Raw genomic sequence first — 17498 nt, 5'->3', positions numbered from 1 at the left:
TACTGGACTGGCAGATACCAGGCTTTAACTAACTAGAACCTAGCACCTAAAGTTAGATCCTGACATGTATTACTCAAGAAAAATGCTACTACTGCTGTCTGAACAGTTATTGGTTAACTATATATGCAACTCTGCTTGAAGACCACAAGATTTCAAACTACATTCAAAAAGTATAGAACTGGGATGGTAATATATAAAGGCTCTGTGAGAAAGGAAGCACTAGAACTAGCAGCAAGGTGGGGTTGCCTGCATGGCCAGCCCTTCATTTGAATGCAAATGTAATTTTGGGGCAGGCAGTTATCTGTGACATCAGGCAGGACCTTAGTAAACTGTTACCACCAGCACCTGGTAAAACCATTGTTAATCATGTGTAGTAAAGGGACATCAGGGCTAGCATGAGTCATTTATAGAGCCAGTCAGGGCTAGAAAAGAGAGAGAAAGAGGAGGGGAAGAGAGATCAAACAAACCCTGTGAGGAGCAGGATGTCCCAGCAAGACAAAGCCAAGCTGTGAGCATCATGTATGTGAGTTATCTTTTGGATAAAGAAACCAGCATGTATCCAGGATCTGCAAGGTGCAGCAGCAACAACCTGCCAGCACAAAACTTTGTGTCTACACCACCCTACTCCGATTACATGGGATATCATCATGTGCCGAGTCTGGACACCCATGGCCAGCCCGCGGGAACCTGGGGATCTCACTACGGCCCACAGCGGGAGGACTGGAACGCCTACGGCCCAGGACCTTCCAGCACGGTCGCTGCTGCCCAGCTCAATGGCTCGTCTCCTGGACAGGTCTCCTACAGTTCTGCTGATTACAGCTCCCTCCATCCTGCCGCACCTGGGGGGTTACCGCCTGTAGAAACAATTAATGCCCAGCAAATCTCTCCCAACAGCCAAAGGCACAGCTCTTACGAATGGATGAGGAAAACGGTGCAATCCACTTCTACAGGTACGAGGGCACTGAGGTTTTATGCTGAGAAGATATTTCACATTTTTGTGTTGTTTTTTTTTTTTTTTTTTGCCAGGTTCCCTGTTTAGAGGGAAGCATACTGTTTAACAAAGGAAGATCCTAATTGCTCTGAAGGATTCCCTTGCTAGCAGTTAAATATTAGTTCAATTACTGGATCCTGGTTTTGATCAGCTATTTCTTATATTTCTTTCCTGACCTTTAATGCTGAGGCAAATGAAAAGCAATGTCCTTTGACAGTGAAGTATTTTCCCTTTGGATATGTTAACAGAATTTGTGATATCAAATAATTGCTTTTAATAGGAGTCCTATAGATCGGAACAAAGCAGCATGTCTGCAGAAAGAAATCATGATGAAAGCATTGTCTTTCACCACCACCTATATTTTGCTTGTTTTCCTCAAGATACAGAGTACATACGAGGAGTTCAAGTAAAATATATACAGTGGGGGGGCTAGAAATCAGACTTTGTATTACAAACAACCTGTCTAAACCTCAGAACACTGAAATGAAATGAGTTCTGCTAGATCAAGCAGTCAATTCTTTCAAAAAATGAATGATAAGGAAAGGGTTGCTTCACTTCATAGTAGTAGCTCTCAGAATATGAAGAAATACAAAGATCCATGGTAACACAATCAGTTAATTCAGTGACAGATCAGTCTCTGATGCATAATAGTACATGAGTACCAAACATTTAACCAGTAAAAAGTATTTAACCAGTAAGAGTCAGTCATGAAGCATGAGACAAAGGTTCTGATTGATTGTGATGAGGAATGATAGAAAAAATATAAATATTGAGCATCCCTAAAACAAACATCTGTACCTTGCACGAATAGAAAAAAAAAAGAAAAGAAGAAACAAGAAAGCAAAGAAGGAAAAGGGGGAAAACTGCCTGAAAGAACAGAGGCACAATCCATTATGTAAAAGTATTTGATCCTCCAAGGTGCTGAGCAGCTTTGACATGCACTGAGATCAGTAGAAATGAAGGAGATCTCAAGAGATGCTCACAGCATTTCAGTTACGCCCCAGAAAGGTTGCTTTCCTTTCAGCCCTTCCTCCCAACCCAGCTCTGGCCACACATGCCTGCAAATATTAGTTGTCAAAGCAAGTACTGAATCAGTCTCTGATGGGAAAGTAATTACTTCAAACATACTTAAGGAAAATGAAAGCAACTGTACAGAAAAACTGTTGTTATTAAAATAATGCATCTGATCTATACGGACAGAGTCGTCCTCATTCCTGCTGAATACAACTCCAGTTCATAGTCCATAGAAGTCAACAGGACAATCAGAGTAGGTTGTTACTCTGGGTGAATAAGAATTTGGGTTTTCTAAAATCATATTTGTTCTTCGCTGAATACTACCAAAAACACCCCCTAAAACCAGAAGAGAGCCAGTCTGCAGAAACTTACAGCTTACTTTTAAGTAGTCCTTACAGGGCAATGACATTGCTCACAAACTATATGACTTGCAGATGGCAGCATATTTGCCCAAATAAACACTACTTCTCATCTCTTCTTCACCTATCTGCCTCTTGCTCCTGTGGATTTCAATTGCTGCCTGCCTGAAAGACCCAATTTGATCTGTGCTCTTACTTGTATAGTGGGGATGCTGTGAGATATCTATCTATCTATATAATATAGAGATACAATATATAGATAGAATAGATAATAACATTCTATCTGCTTAAGAAGCTTTCTAACCTTCCAAATTTCATGCCTGCAAGGGTCAGAGCATTCACAGAAGGTGTTGGGAGTCTCTTCGTTCTCGAATGGTCCAACAAGATATAGAGCATCTTCATCTCAAGAAGTTAAGAAATCAGCATGTCATAGGAGTGCATCTCCCCAAAAGCCCATGGGCCAGTGTAAGGCTCTCTGAAGTTAGCGGGAGCCCGTCCATTCATTTAATAGGTACTAGGTCATGCTTCAGGGAAAAATCCAGATAAGTAATTCTCCTTCTGCCTCTTCCCTTCTCTCTTTTTTTTTTGCTAGCCCAGCAATGCTTAGTACCAATACATCTGCTTCACTGGAGTTGGTTCCTTTTTCTTCATTAACTCCTTTTGCTCTGTTTAAAAGCACAGGCACTCTGTCCTTCCCCATTTTTGCCCCAACAGTAACGTCAAATCTAGTAATGCACTTGAGTTTGGTTCTGAGCATGCAAGTGTTTTCCAGTGTGTGACCAGGCTAACTGCAAGTACCAGTATTGTTTCCTGGATCATGATCAAAATCCTCAGCATTTTCTTAGATGGAATCCATTACTTTTTACACCGTTAAAGCTGTATGCATACATTGAGCATTCCCTTTCTGTCTCTTTGCAAAACCTTTAGGAATTGCAGTAAAGGTTTTGTATAGGCAAGAGTGAAGGAATCCCACCTATTATTTATTAGATTTCCTTATTCCAAGTGAAACAGATATGAGCCACTATTCTTGAGGGTGGAAAAACTGAAGCTTAGACTTACCTGAAGTGATCAGAACAGAAATTACTCAGAGAAATTAATCTTATTACTCGTTCATTACTTGTTGCAAAATACTAGTTATTATTTCACTATGAAAACAATAACAATTAAGGCAAGTGATTTTTGCAAGATATTCTTGAAAGTGTGCCAGAAACGCTCCTGTTATCTGTTCAAGATCAGGAGTGATTCTTTCCAAAGGTTTACTTACATTGAGTAGACTTGACTCGTAACAGCTACAGGAACAAGGCCCAGAATCAATGACATTCCATCTCCAGAGATATCAGGGTTAGCTTCTCTCCTGTGGCCTCATGACCTGAGAGATGACAAACAAAATACTTTATTGAAATTTCTACCACTGGCTCATGCCCTACAGGTCTTTTCATACTCTGTTACCTACACAACTAACCTGGAACGAAAGAAGAAATTATTTCAAGCCTTACTCTGTAACTTTAAAAACAACATTCAGTATAAACCCATGTCTTCAACTGGTGTTAAGTGATGCTTGTGAGGTTATGTTACTTGAAACCACTGGAAGATCTCAGTATTTAATGCGAGACTATCATCCTGGTTTAGTGCTACTGGAAGGCATTTCCCGCAGGAAAGACCTAACAAGGCTTTCATCCATCACTGTCCCGCTGGCTGAATGTCTCTCCCTGCAGCTTTGGAACTGGAGGGATCAGGACCCAATCCTAAATACAGTGCACACAGGATCCAATGTGTAATCACTGCATTCTTGAGGGTGTTTGGAAACCAGGAGAAAGCAAATACATTTTGACTCAAAACACTTGAAGAAGGAAACACTGACTACTTAGTATTTTCAACTGAGAACTGCAAAAGACCCTCCTCTAACTCTTAAACTGCTCCTGTCCCCTCTCCTAAACTACCACTTTGACAGGGCAAGCAAAGCCAAGGCAACTAGCAGTTGTAACGGGACAGAACAAAGCCAAAACTAGAGATTTGAGCTGGCAACTCCACACACACACACAGAGCATAATTACAGGCAAATTACTTCAGGGAAAGCAGAATAAAGCCACCTTAGAACAAGTTACAAATCTCCTCCTGTTGATTTTGAAATTTTTATGGAGATATGCAAGCACTCACACAGAGGGAGCCTTTACTGTTTCCTTTGTGAGAAAACCACGTACATCTGTGGTAAAACTGCACCCAAAATGGTGAGTTTGAACAGTTAACTACAGCCAGTTCCAGCAGCAATAAGAATTTGCTCACAAAGCTGAAAGTACCTCTTAAAATCTCCACTTAGGTTACTATATAACAGGGAAGGAACCAGTTTAAAACAGATGTAAACTACAAGCAGAGACTTTTCCTGTAGATGACACCTCTCCTATCATCCGTGTTCAATAAAAATTCACTCTGATCATTACCAAATGCACTATAAATATATAGCATCTAGTCTTTGAAGAAGGATGAAGTTATATTCCCTCAAAGTTAGTGAAGAAAAACAAGCCTCTTAAGAAGCTATTCCTTAAAAATGCTGAATGCCTAAAGAACATACAACACTTGGAAAAAAAAATCAGTTACTCATTTGCTTTTTAGTCTATACAGTCCTTGGAAATGGGATTTCTTGGCACTTAGAAATCCACCTACATTTTCTGCAGGTTGGATCCTTCTGGCAAACAAAATCCATACAGGCTGGTCTCTGTCCAATCATTGTTTAAAGGTGACAAAAATGAATCTGCTTTGGATTCAATTGCTTCTGTATGACGAACAAAAAAGTTTCCACTAGCAAAGGGAAGGACAGCATTTGGCCAATGAGCTATATGACAGAATAGCAGAACATAGTCAAAATGGAAAACTTCACCAGTTTAAATAGAAGCCAACAGAACAGAAGGAAAATTCTTCAAGTCTGTTGGAAGGCTTCAATTCTATGATCCTATCCTATTCTTTTTGGCACAAGTCATGTGAACACATATAACAAGAACAAATGATCAAGACTCAGCAGAAAATACAAACATAGAATTTCACCATGTTCCACAAACCTTTATGCATCCAACTTTGCCATAATGAATACTCCTACTCATCACACTAAGACTTCTGGCCAGAGTTATATTACTCACATGATACAGGATCAGATCTGTGTAACATTTTCTAATACAATGGCAGTGTATGATAGGTTTGTGGGGTTTTTTAATTTAACTTTACAGAACATCATGTGCAGCACAATGTCCATCTTCAATACTTAACTGTCTTATTACTTTTGCTTCACAACTTCAATTAAGTCAGTGAAATTACACTAGGGAGAATTTGCCCCCTTCTTTTCCCATACTTTTAAAGTGCATAAATATCAAAAATCTCCAAATTCTGAGGCCTAATCTCTGACAGTCTTTATAAACTCAAAAACTAAGACTAATCTCTCTCTTAATACTGAGCTAACATAAAGATGCAGATTTGAACTGAGTACAACTTCAGCCTAGAAAGCTGTTTCACATTTTGAGCTGACTTAAGCTAACATCCAGTCATCAAGTACAGACATTAACTCCCTCTGAAACAACAGTAGACTATGAAATTCAGATTAAAATGTTTTATAAGTAATCTGACAGTAATCCCACATTATTCTATACTATGACATCTTCTGTCTAAATTAGGTAGCTTCTGGAGCTGATGGAGGCTGCCAATTTTAGTAGACTAAAAATATCCTGAACATTGAAGAGAGCAGGCACTGAAAAAAAGGACCAAAGCTAGTTCTAATGCTAATTCATTTTGCTTTGTAAACTAGTTGTGAGGTCCGATGGTGGGTTTTTTTTTCCTTTCCTGGGCTACATTGTCTGAGGTTTTGAGGCCTATCTGTCATATTGAGGCAACAGACCCTTTTAACACTTCACTTCGCTTTGATATGCAGTCTTGTCTCTTCCTTCTCCCTCTTTTCTTCAGGAGTTATATTGCCGGAAAGGGTGATGATTTTCACAGCAAATAAAGAGGCCTTCTCCTGGCTTTATTGTCTTCAGAAGAAATGCTCTGTGAATTTTATGACCAATGGGAAAGCTGTTCCCTTCCCCCAACTCGAAGCCTGGCCAGTCACAAAAATTGCTGGAGCGGGTGTGATAGAACAGGATTGTTAAACTATATCTCACGAAAAGTTTTCTAAGTCTGAAATGTCCTGTTTCTTGGTACTCCAAAGACACTCTTCAAGAGCCACTATTTGTAAAATGGGTTTTCGACAAAACTCTCTGTTCTTAAACAGCTCATTAAATGCAGGAAATCCACTCCCCCGACACAAAGGCACTCATACTGCAAAGGTAGTTGCTTCAAAGCTCTTTTGTGTCATTTTCCTTCCACCCAGCTACTAATAACCTCTCCAACCACTTGCAGCTCTGTAGTACAGCTGTCCAGGTCAGAACTCATTTCCAATAAAAACGACACTATATTGCTGATCAAAATTATAATTTGTCATTAACAAGATTAATTTAGGTTGCAGAAAATTAAATGTTGCTAATTTCACTCACCTGAGTAAAATACGCAGGATTTGACTAAAGAATTGGATTGATTAAAATATTAACTTCTATCATTGCACCATTATCTCCTAAAGAAGTCTGAGAAGTGAAGAACCTCCTTCTGCTGTCTCTGGGGTGAAACCATTAGTCCTACCTCAAATTGTACTCAGGTAATACTTCTTGAAATCAAATGCATCACTGTAAATAAAACCAGGAAGCAGATCTGAAAGATTTGGCTCAGAATGCAGTAGAATGGATCTATTCCAGCTCACAGATGGAATTCAGAGGCTGAAGTCCCAAACTGTTTAGTGATAGGTTTTGTTGCTGCTGTTTAACTTTGGCAAATAAAAGAAAGGTGTACTTTGCCTTTGAAAGGAAATGCCATATGCAGACTAATTCCAACCCAGAATCCAACAAAGGCATTAGCAAGACTCTCACTGACATCAATAGGAGTCTGGGGAAAGGCCTAACAGAGTCAAACACAGCTAGGCCAGGACTAAAAGTATCCTCTCAGAAGAGCCAGGCAGATCTCAACTCCCATTGTCTGGTGTCTTACCCTACACAAAATATCAAATTATTAAAGACAAGATTTATGTGACAAATCATAGAGACTCATAGACTTTTAGGAAGGAAGCATTCACCTTTTGATTGTCTACTTTTAAATTATTCTCTTAACTTACCTTAAAGAAAGAAATTAGATGTGAAAGCTCCCAACCTTCCTTCAAGAAGAAACCAGATATTATCATTGCTACTAAAAATAAACATAAAGCTACCCATACAAAATTAAAATATTTTTATGGGAGAAAGTTCTGTTTTCTACATGCATTTAATTTCTTCTTCAGTTTAAAAAGCAGAAGACCCAACCCTCTCCTACTCAGATAATAAGGGGTTTTAGCACTTAAAACCAGAAACAGGAAGGTTTATCTTGAAGTTTACCACCTTGTTTTGGCAATAGAAGAACATTTGATATTTGTCTATGGCTTCTGAATGAGAATAGAGTTCAAGATAAGATCACCTTGTTGCTCTTTTGTGTAATCCATTTTAACAACATAAAGGGGACTAAGGAAACATTTTAAACATTTTCTCCCATAGAATGACCCCAAATTCTCATTTAAAGAGGGAGAAAAAACCTAACCAAACCACCATCTAGAGAGATCAAAAGTTAAAAAATATCAAGTGAGGCATTAAAGCACCACAGGTGACTGGATGTTAAACAAACAATTTACACTTCGAATGAACAAAACCAAATGTCCTAGTGGTTATGTGGACTGAACTGAATAACTGCTGTTCACTGGAGACTCTCAAATTCTTACCATAATGTTGTAAAATTAACAGCACTTTTCACTTGATTATCAGTGTAAACATACTTGAGCTAATTCTGCTTTCACTATGGTTTCGCAAGGACAGAAATTCTACTGAAATGAGAATGTCCTGTGTATGTACCCCAGCCAAACACAGCACAGCAGACCCTGCAGAGGGAGGTTAACACTTTTGAGTCAAAGTGGTTTTGACTGCACAGATTGAGCAGAAACCCAAACATAAGGAACAAACACACCTATTTTCCCTATTGAAGTATTCCAAGTAAACAGGCTGATGGCCTCGAGACACTTGGAAAATACCCACAGCCTTGTAAACTCACTATTCACACATAGTCCTTGCCCAGGGTTGCACACCACGGTGCGTGGAAGCTGAAGGATCAAATTCTGATGTAGACTTTGTTCTACAAGCCTGGGAAGAGTCCTAGAGAAACTCTGTTGTGTAGGGCAAGCAAGTTATTATTCACAACCAGAGGTGTAGCAACATCTGTTTACAGCATTACACTAACCAGGACTTCCAGTATAGAAATATATCTATATACTGTGTATATAGATATATGTAATGTGTGTGTATATAGATATATAGATCGATCTAGCATCTATACCAACAGTAAAAAAAAGATTAAAGCCCAAAGAACCCTCTAATGCAAAGAGTACCCTGGTGAGCCAAAAATTCTTACAAGTACTAACATACTAACTGTTAAATGCTGGAAGAGAAAATAGTGATATGGCTCTCGAGACTTTACCACACAGTGTACACAAGCAAGCAGAAGGCAATGTCAACTTTAAATATGTTTAGCTATTATAACGAAGGGATATTATGTGACCCTCCACAGATGAGAGGGGAAAAACAAAACAAAACAACATGAACCTGTGAAACTAAATAATGAATTAAGGGATAAAGTACTTCAAGATTCCACTATAGTTCTGTACCCTGAATTGTGATCTCTGGGTGCTACTTAAACTTCAAAAGCAAGGGGAGTTAGAAGGAGGGGCCTTTGGGACCACTGATAGACAAAACCTCCAGCTATTCTCTCCTGCAGGGGGAAGCTGGTTGCTCGGGGCAGTGTGCCGTGGTGATCTGCTCAGAGACTGAAATTTTACCAACTCACTCTCTGATAATGTATTTTAGTCCTCTCCAATCAAAATTAACGGCTCTCATTAGAAGTGCAACTATTACAAGTTCGAGGAACCTGTATTTTGAAGAGCTAGGCATGCACATATTCTTTTGAGAAAGTGATCTGTAAGCAAACACGAGCTGTTGTTTGCTACCCTCTAGCAACAGCAGACTGATACAGGCAGCAAGCCATTATATGCCTTGAGTTTTATGCATCATCTGAGACAACCTGAATCCAAGGGGGCTGTTCTATTATAGTGACCACTGCGGACACAAAGATTCACAACCTACAGTGTGACAGCAAGACTCACTGCAAAACACAATACCAGCTAAAAATAGATTCCCTGACAATTTACAATCTAAATATAAACATCTGAAGAAATGTCCGCACGATGACAGACAAGGAAGCACAAAAAAATGGTAAGACTGTGGTTAGCGAATATGGGAACACTATTCTCAACACAGCAATGATCCAATCTTTCAAAAAATGTAAGATGACCTTAGGCTAGAGCTCAGGATTCTTGGTTTTAAGCAGGTGTTTATATCAAATATATTCATTGCCTAATATGAACATTAACAACAGAAAAAAGGTGGGTGAGAAAGGAAGCACGGTAGCCTTTCCCATTCTCAACTCTCTTTCACTACCGCCAACACATTCTCTTCTCAGAAATTATCCTGCATGGGATCCATAAAATTCCAGCTACTTGCATCTGTGTTCACTGGCTCATGTCATTTGCCATTACCTTTTAATGACCCAGATACTGCTGAGCCATGTCTGCTTCAGTCAGCTGTACCCGCAGCTGAAAGGATGCAGCAGTGCTGCTGGCAGAAGAACAGATGCTGCAGTTCTATCATTGTTCAACGTCTTTTGTTAAGTATTATTGGTTTCTTTTTCTCTTTTTTATTAACCATCACCTGAAAATCCATGTTACTATTCCCTGTGCTATTATCAAGTCATGGATAGACTCTGCCAGACTCGAAGGAAAAACACAACCTCCAAATTGCAGTAACAATCACAATACTGTGTTCATTTTCCTAGCAAAGAGAAGCGGGGAACTTTGGAAGCTCTCAACAGAAGTATTTTCTGTGCAGTAAAATATCCTTCACAATTTCCCTCTGAAGCAGGTAGCCGTGTATCAGCTTTAGGGATAGAGGAACAGAGCGATTCAAGAGCAGGCAGGAAGCCTGCATCAGAGTTGGGAACAGAATCCAGGTTTCCTGGCTCCTTGCTCTTAACAAGAACATCTTCCCTTTCCCAACCGATAACACAAGGGTGATAAAGGATATGAGAAGCAGTTTATCATCTATGTACTAAGAAGCAAAACCAAAATCTGATGGTATGAACCTCTTGTGTTGTAAATCAAGACCAAGTCCCCTGCAGTCAAGGGAATTACTCTGGGTAAGTGCATGGAGAATCAGGCCTAAAATACCCACAAACATTTTCAAATGTAAAGCCAGATATTTTGTGTTACTAAAGTTAAAAAATTCTAGCTTGAAGCAATGTGTTCTTCTTTCAAAACAGGTAAAACAAGAACAAGAGAGAAGTACCGAGTGGTTTACACAGATCATCAGAGATTAGAATTAGAGAAGGAATTTCATTACAACAGATACATTACAATCAGGAGGAAGTCTGAACTTGCTGCAAACCTAAGACTTTCCGAGAGACAGGTAGAGTATGGATCACCCATTCAGGATTTCCTTTGAATTTATTATTGTGGATGAGGACATAGCCATACTGGTTAAGAACACGAAAATGCTAATGCCTCAAATAACCAAACAATGTGACTGGGTTCCCTTTGCAGTGCAGGAACTCAAACTATCCAGCTGAACAGCCTGATAGCCCTTTTTGAAACGAGTGCATTTCTAAATATCCCATCAGCACTTCTTCAGCTCTCATAGTGACATCAGGGAGCTGTGCAACAACACAGAAAAAGCAGACACCGCTCTTATATACAGTCCTGTTCTGAGAAACGAGAGTTTAAAAATATCAACAAAATCCTGCCTGTATTTCTCTCTGTTTTACCGGGGTAGTTGTAGTAGGGAGAAATTTTTGCCAAAATTTCTAACGCAGATATCCTGGTTCTGCTGAAGTCAATGGGAATACTATAATGAGTTTCAACAGGGTCAGTCTTAGCAGAGAATGGAAGTGATGAGCTCAAGTATGTTGAGGACACCTGAAGGTATTTGTTTCTTTGGCTGCCTTTAGCCTTTTGATAAAGATTTCCTACATACTTGCTGCTCCTTTCTCCTACACCTATTCCCCTCTACGTCCTCCAAATTCTACTTCTGTTCCCACAATGTAAATCGAAGCACAATCCTTTTGGTCAAAAAATATATATGTGCCTCGTTCTTCAGTCATGCAGCTGCAACGCCTGTGGCACCCCCCACCAAAGCCAAGCAGGTCCATGGCCCCTGGCTCTCCTGCAAACTGCTGAGATAAGAGGCCAAGCCAGATCTCCCACAAAGACACTCACGACACAGGTCGAGCAAATGGTCGGCCCCATTTTACTTCGCAGTTTCTTGATGCAGTACACTGAAGTAAGCAGCCAAACAGAAAATTAAAAGCTTTACTGAAGGAACTCCCTGAAGAGATTTCAGCACACAGTATGCTCACTTGGTGCCTTTTCTATTTGCAAACCATCACAGCACTGTTTGCTCAGTCAGCTGTTTTTCAGTATCATTCATTGAAGATTGTGCCTGATTCACCATTGTCTACCTGGCAGGGATAGTCCAAAATCCACCTAGTTGTAGCACTGTTCATCCAAACTGGACTTGTTTACACAGCACACACTGAAAGAGCTTACAGAAATGCAGAAGGAAAGACCCATTTTGCAAATATTTCTCAGTCAGCTGCTTAATGTATTTCATTATTGAAAATTAAAATTATTTCAAAGAGGTGTAAAAAAAAAAAAATACACTATGTGTCTTTTTGCTGGCTATTAAAACCTTAGGAACTTGGCTTCATTTTGCCGAATTTAAAAATTATGACCCCGCTTCTGTAAACAACCAAAAATATTTACTTGAAACTTCCTAGTTCAGTGATACTTCCTGATAAGCCTTTTCGTTAATAAATTTGAAGTGATGAAACAAAAAAAGACATGATACAAGACTTGACATATATTGAGGAAACATGTCAAGAGTTTTGGCAATATTTGCTCTTCTTCATAATCAATATATGTCATGAATGAAATTAATTCCAGTGCATAAAGCCTACATCTCAGAAGTCAATTTTGAAAATGTAAGATTAAGAAATAACTGATCCATACTCCCATTACCATACCCTTTCATGCAAATTAAACCACCTCATCATGTGACTGTGACTGAACATGCCCTGTCCTATGCCAAGTTCCACTGCACTCAGCCTAAAACCTAAAACTATTTTTCTGGAAAAGCTTTTTTCCTGGCTATGCCAAAATCCCATCCAGGGCACTGGAAGGAATGTCTCAAGACCAAAGGAAACAGAACAATTGTTTAAACGCAGAAGGAAAGATGTAATATCTAATGAAGAAAGAAGCAGACAAAATGAAGCATTGCTAATATAAGAAGGACACAGAAATAAAGATGATGGTGAGGACAAGAAAGAAGAGAGAAATTAGACTTCAGAGGAGGAGTTATTTGCATAACAAGTGAACAGTGGATAAAAAGTACTGAAAAGAAGGAGGACAACACGTGAAGAACAAGTGACCAAGTTGGCTTTTGGTCTAGCATTACAGATCTGTATTTACTTGTAGTTATTTGACAGTATTTGAGACTGGTTTAATGGAACATAAATTCATACTGAAATGATGTTCCAGAAACTAGACAACAAAATGAACTGCCAGATGTTTCAAATAACAGCCTGGGACTTAAGAGACCTAGTTCAAATTTCCACAAGCTTTGGCTATATCCAATTTTTTCAATTGTAAAACGCAAATAATAATGCCTCAAGGATAAGTACACCGAGACTGTCATGGAGGTTCCTTTAGGTGTTTTGTGGGACTTTACCACTGGTTTTCTTTCCAAACACAATCTAATAGCCACAGATGTTATCACCTCTTACTGTTTCACCTCCTTTGGGATCATCATTCTCTTTTGTTTTCTAGCTTCTAGGAAAGAATAACTGAACAAACCAGTATTTCTCAGCAAACTATTTACTGTTCTTTGGGTTACAGCAAACGGTGACAAAAGTTTTTCCTTTGCCATCTGAACACCAAGAAAACACAACATATTAGAATGAGGTAGCTTGACTCATTACACTGACTAGACATAATAGAGAGCCACTTCCAAGGATAAATAACTGGCATGCACTGCTTTAAATCCAACACTGGGGATTCATGTCCAAAGACATTTCAGTTCCCATAGAACATTCACCTTTTCATACCTAAACAAGTTCTGCCATGTTTTCAACTGACCATTCCTCATCCATTTCATCTCATGTCCTCACTTGTTCCATCCTAATCAAAACCCATATAGTCTTCAATAGTTGCTTCATTTCTTCCCAAAGAAGACTGCATTTCTGTGACAGCACAATGACCATGGGATCAAGCAGTGGACTGTGAGGAAAGCAGCAGCAGATTCTGGCTCCATCTACGAATGCAATAAATGGCACTCAGCTACTAAGGCACTGCTAATACAGTATTTTGAACTGGCGTGGTGCACCAAGAGTAGTGTGCTGGTGTTTCCATCGGGTTATATATTGGAGCTAACCACCTAATGTGCAGCATCCAAATGGAAAAGATTTTGTGCCTCAGTCACTAGGCCAGTAACAGGTTTTGCCTGTTCTGTGCTCTGACTAGCACATATAGTTTTCAATTTAAAGATACTCTCAGATTATTTTGGCCATCACTATAACACAGGAGATTCTGCTCTGTTAGATTTTGTACCAAAAAAACCCAAATCTAAGTTCATTCCATAAAGAAATACCTCCTAAAAATAAGGGATTAACACTGAAAAAGCTCTTTTTATCAAGCTACTACTAAATATGTTATTAACAGATAGAAAAGATTACATGTATGAAAAACAAGCAAACAAGTCTGTTGTCTCAGTTTGCCACTGCACTCCTCATTGGTCCTCATGCAATTGATATTTCCTATAACCCTTGACTGTATACATAAAGGACTGCATTGCATGCTATTAGCAACTGAAAAAGAATTTTCCTCTGCTCCTCTGTAGGTGAAAATCTGGTTCCAGAATCGCCGAGCCAAAGAAAGAAAATTAATGAAGAAGAAAATGACTCATTTTGACGGCAGCAATCTTGGCTCTATGCAGAGTGACTCTGGCTCAGTGAGCCCGATGCCAGTTCCTGACCAACAGACTCACTCAGAGATGCCCAGTTCTTTATTCCCACCTCCACCTCCTCCACCGCCGCTTCCTATGAATGGTTTGCAGCACAACGGGAACCTGCAGCAGGTAGTGGCCTCTCAGTGAGGCTGCGCGAAGAGCGACTGCATCACGAACGCTCTAAACTACCAGTACACGGAGCACTACAGTAGGAAAGAGAGAGGCCAGCGGTAGCTGTTTTGCAGGAGTCCCCAGCATGACACAGTTCTGGGCACATACGCTTCAAGTACAGTAAACCAAAAGCCACTTGCCAGGTCTGCAGCATAGTGCAAGTTCCCAAGGGCAATGGAACTGTTGTGTGCCAGGAGTCCTAGTCGCAGGGAGCCTCTGCCAGAGGATGCCGTGCCGTGGTGGAGCCAGCCGGCAAGGATCCCTCCAGCCACGCGGTGGTGGGCAGGCACTGGGAGGGAGGAGAGCTGAGGACCAGATACAGCCACAGGTTACAGAACACTGCAGACAAAAACCAACACAAAACGGGCCACGAGCGACACAAGAAGTGCTCTGTTGGTTCCTTGCCCCTAGGTGAAGAGTATATTCCTTCTCCTTTGATCTCCACACAGGTTCCACGTACTAATCTCACTTTCATGGACTTCACACATGGATCTTGATAAATTAAAACCTGGCTTATATGTTTTGACCCACTTGATGGAAAGCCTGGGTCACGGTGATTGCACTCACTACATGTTAAGGGCAAAGGTCAGTGATGAGCTTTTTGGAATGTTTTGGTTTTGAAAGGTATGATTTCCAATGCTCCATACACTGGTATAAACATGCACTCTTCAATCTTACCATAAATGTTTTGAAAGCATTCTGGAATTGTGAATCTGGGCCCAAATTCATTTTTGACAGAAGAAAAATCATGTCAGACTCATCTTGTGTCCTAAAAGGAAGAGCAAAGTAGGGGGAAATGCTTTTCAGAAATGTAGGTATTTCAAAACTGTCTGCATTGCATGAGACAGTATAGCCCATGGATATGAGACAATATAGCCCATGGATAAAGATGCAATAATTGCATTCAACCAATTTTAAATGTGGTCCAGCTTTCAGAGCTATCCTGACACTAAAAAAAAATCTGGTAAGTCAAATTAATGGAAGACAAAACAAACAAATATTTCACTTAAAAATAATCTCTCAGCAATTTTTGATTGGGTCTCAGTTCCTGAAGTGCTGATCCTTTCCATCCTAAGCAGAATTTGGCAGGTAAGCAGTACTTAAGAATAACCCAGATACTTACAACTAACAATTGCATGTGTATAACTTGACTGCAAAGGGAAAATTTTTAAAGCACATAAGTGATCTGGGAATTTATATCATTGTCAAAAGCAATTTAGAAATTTAGGATGCCCACTCTCACTAATTTTCATCAAGGTGTCCTCCTAAATATCTCTGTCGCTGTTGCAAATAAGACTTAGAAGCATTAAGTCATTTAGGCACTATATTCTTGGTTTATTTTTTTTTCCTTAATTATAACAAATAGTACTATTAGATCATGAAAGTGTTGGCAATGTAAAACTACTTTGTATATAAAGAACATTAAAATAAATGACTTTTTTCATAATCATTTTCTAATGTGGTATCCAAAACTGTAGAAATTGAACATGCAGATTTTCATGATTAGCCTGTTATCGAATTGTAATATCAAATTTAAAAGCAGGGTGATGGTAACAAAGCTTACAAAAAGCAGAAGAAAGTAGTAAGACCAGGATGGTTCAGAGAGCCGGCAGTTTTCATGATTTCTTAATTTTTCTTGATCATTTTATGGTTGCAAGAAAGACTCTTACTAAATAAGAGTAAAATTCCAGCTTTAAATAGATACATATCTACATTGCAGAATTCCCACTTTTTGCCCTCACAATGCTGCTCCTCTTGCTGGCAACAGCAGTTGGAAGCTTGGCATAGGTAATACAAATGAGATGAAGCAGCTGCAATTCAAAGTTCAGCACCAGAAAGACTCCAACTGATTTCCACATCTTATGAAAAGTGGAACATGACAAGTGGCATGTAGGAACAAAAGTGATTTATCATCTCTATTGATGAGCGTGGCAACCAAACTAAAACACTAGTCTCCCAAAAGAGATATCCATTGGATGTGTCCAAAAGAGGAATCCATTGAAAGTACACAGAGCAGCCATCCTGTCTACAGAGAGAAATACTAGAGATATTTTACCTACAGTTAACACACACACATGCAAATATATTTAACTCTGCAGAGACTGCAAAAGGATCAAGGAGAAAAGCATCCTCACATCGGCCAAATAAATGAAATATGCTTGCATACTAGAGAAAAATCAATCAAAATTTCCAGATTTAGGCTTTCAAAAGGTAAGAATATAGAAGAAAACTTTGTCTTTTGTACTGATACACAGTAATCTAGGATCTAGTTCTAGCTCAGTGCACAGAACCCTGGCCCTAGGGTTTTGCAGTATCAAGCTCATAGCCACCTATTTTAATCACATTTCCATTACATAGTTTAATTTCGTATTAAAATTTTAAAAAGGAAAAATAAAAATGTCCTTCAAGAAAGAACTTCAAGAAATATATCTGAACACCACCTCTTTCTCTTTAAAATTATTTAAACATCATTCAAAGAGAGGGGAATCTGGCAAAATGACCTGGTTTATCTTGTTTACATGTAGAAGAGTTATTGAGGAAGATAAGTGACCACTTTGAAGATCTGCCTCATTTCTGTTCCAGTTTGCTGAAAGCATGCTTGCTATAGGTTGCTATGTGTTTCCAATCAGAAGTTGTTAAGTACACAAAATAAGGCTGGATTTTATTTGCAGAAGCACATGTTCAAAGGTTAAAATTTATTGCTCCAAAAGCAGTATCTATAAAACAGGGCAATACCTTAGAGATTATTAACCTTTTAGTTATGCC

General features: G+C 39.3%; 1 protein-coding gene and 1 long non-coding RNA gene across 4 annotated transcripts in view; one reads left to right on the top strand and one right to left on the bottom strand.

Annotated features, from left to right (window-relative positions):
* Positions 1–17498, bottom strand: part of LOC135580728 (uncharacterized) — a 171410-nt gene that overhangs the window by 127109 nt on the left and 26803 nt on the right. For 2 of the 3 annotated variants that reach the window (XR_010475740.1, XR_010475741.1), the window contains exons 3-4: positions 15411–15501; positions 3629–3733 (exon numbers count right to left, since the gene is read on the bottom strand). This is a non-coding gene — a long non-coding RNA (uncharacterized LOC135580728). The remainder of the gene's footprint in view (positions 1–3628; positions 3734–15410; positions 15502–17498) is intronic. The other variant, XR_010475742.1, reaches the window with a different exon arrangement.
* LOC102089330 (homeobox protein CDX-1) lies at positions 380–14827 on the top strand. The gene is made up of 3 exons (XM_005512841.3): positions 380–950; positions 10825–10970; positions 14454–14827. Exons 1-3 carry the CDS (start codon positions 518–520, stop codon positions 14706–14708), a joined length of 834 nt encoding a protein of 277 aa, XP_005512898.1. The 5' UTR covers positions 380–517; the 3' UTR covers positions 14709–14827.

This window comes from Columba livia, chromosome 12 (genome assembly GCF_036013475.1).
Source record: "Columba livia isolate bColLiv1 breed racing homer chromosome 12, bColLiv1.pat.W.v2, whole genome shotgun sequence".
In the NCBI taxonomy this organism is placed as follows: Eukaryota; Metazoa; Chordata; class Aves; order Columbiformes; family Columbidae; genus Columba; species Columba livia.
Note: the sequence above shows the minus strand (reverse complement) of the source record. Positions and strands in the feature narration are given on the sequence as shown.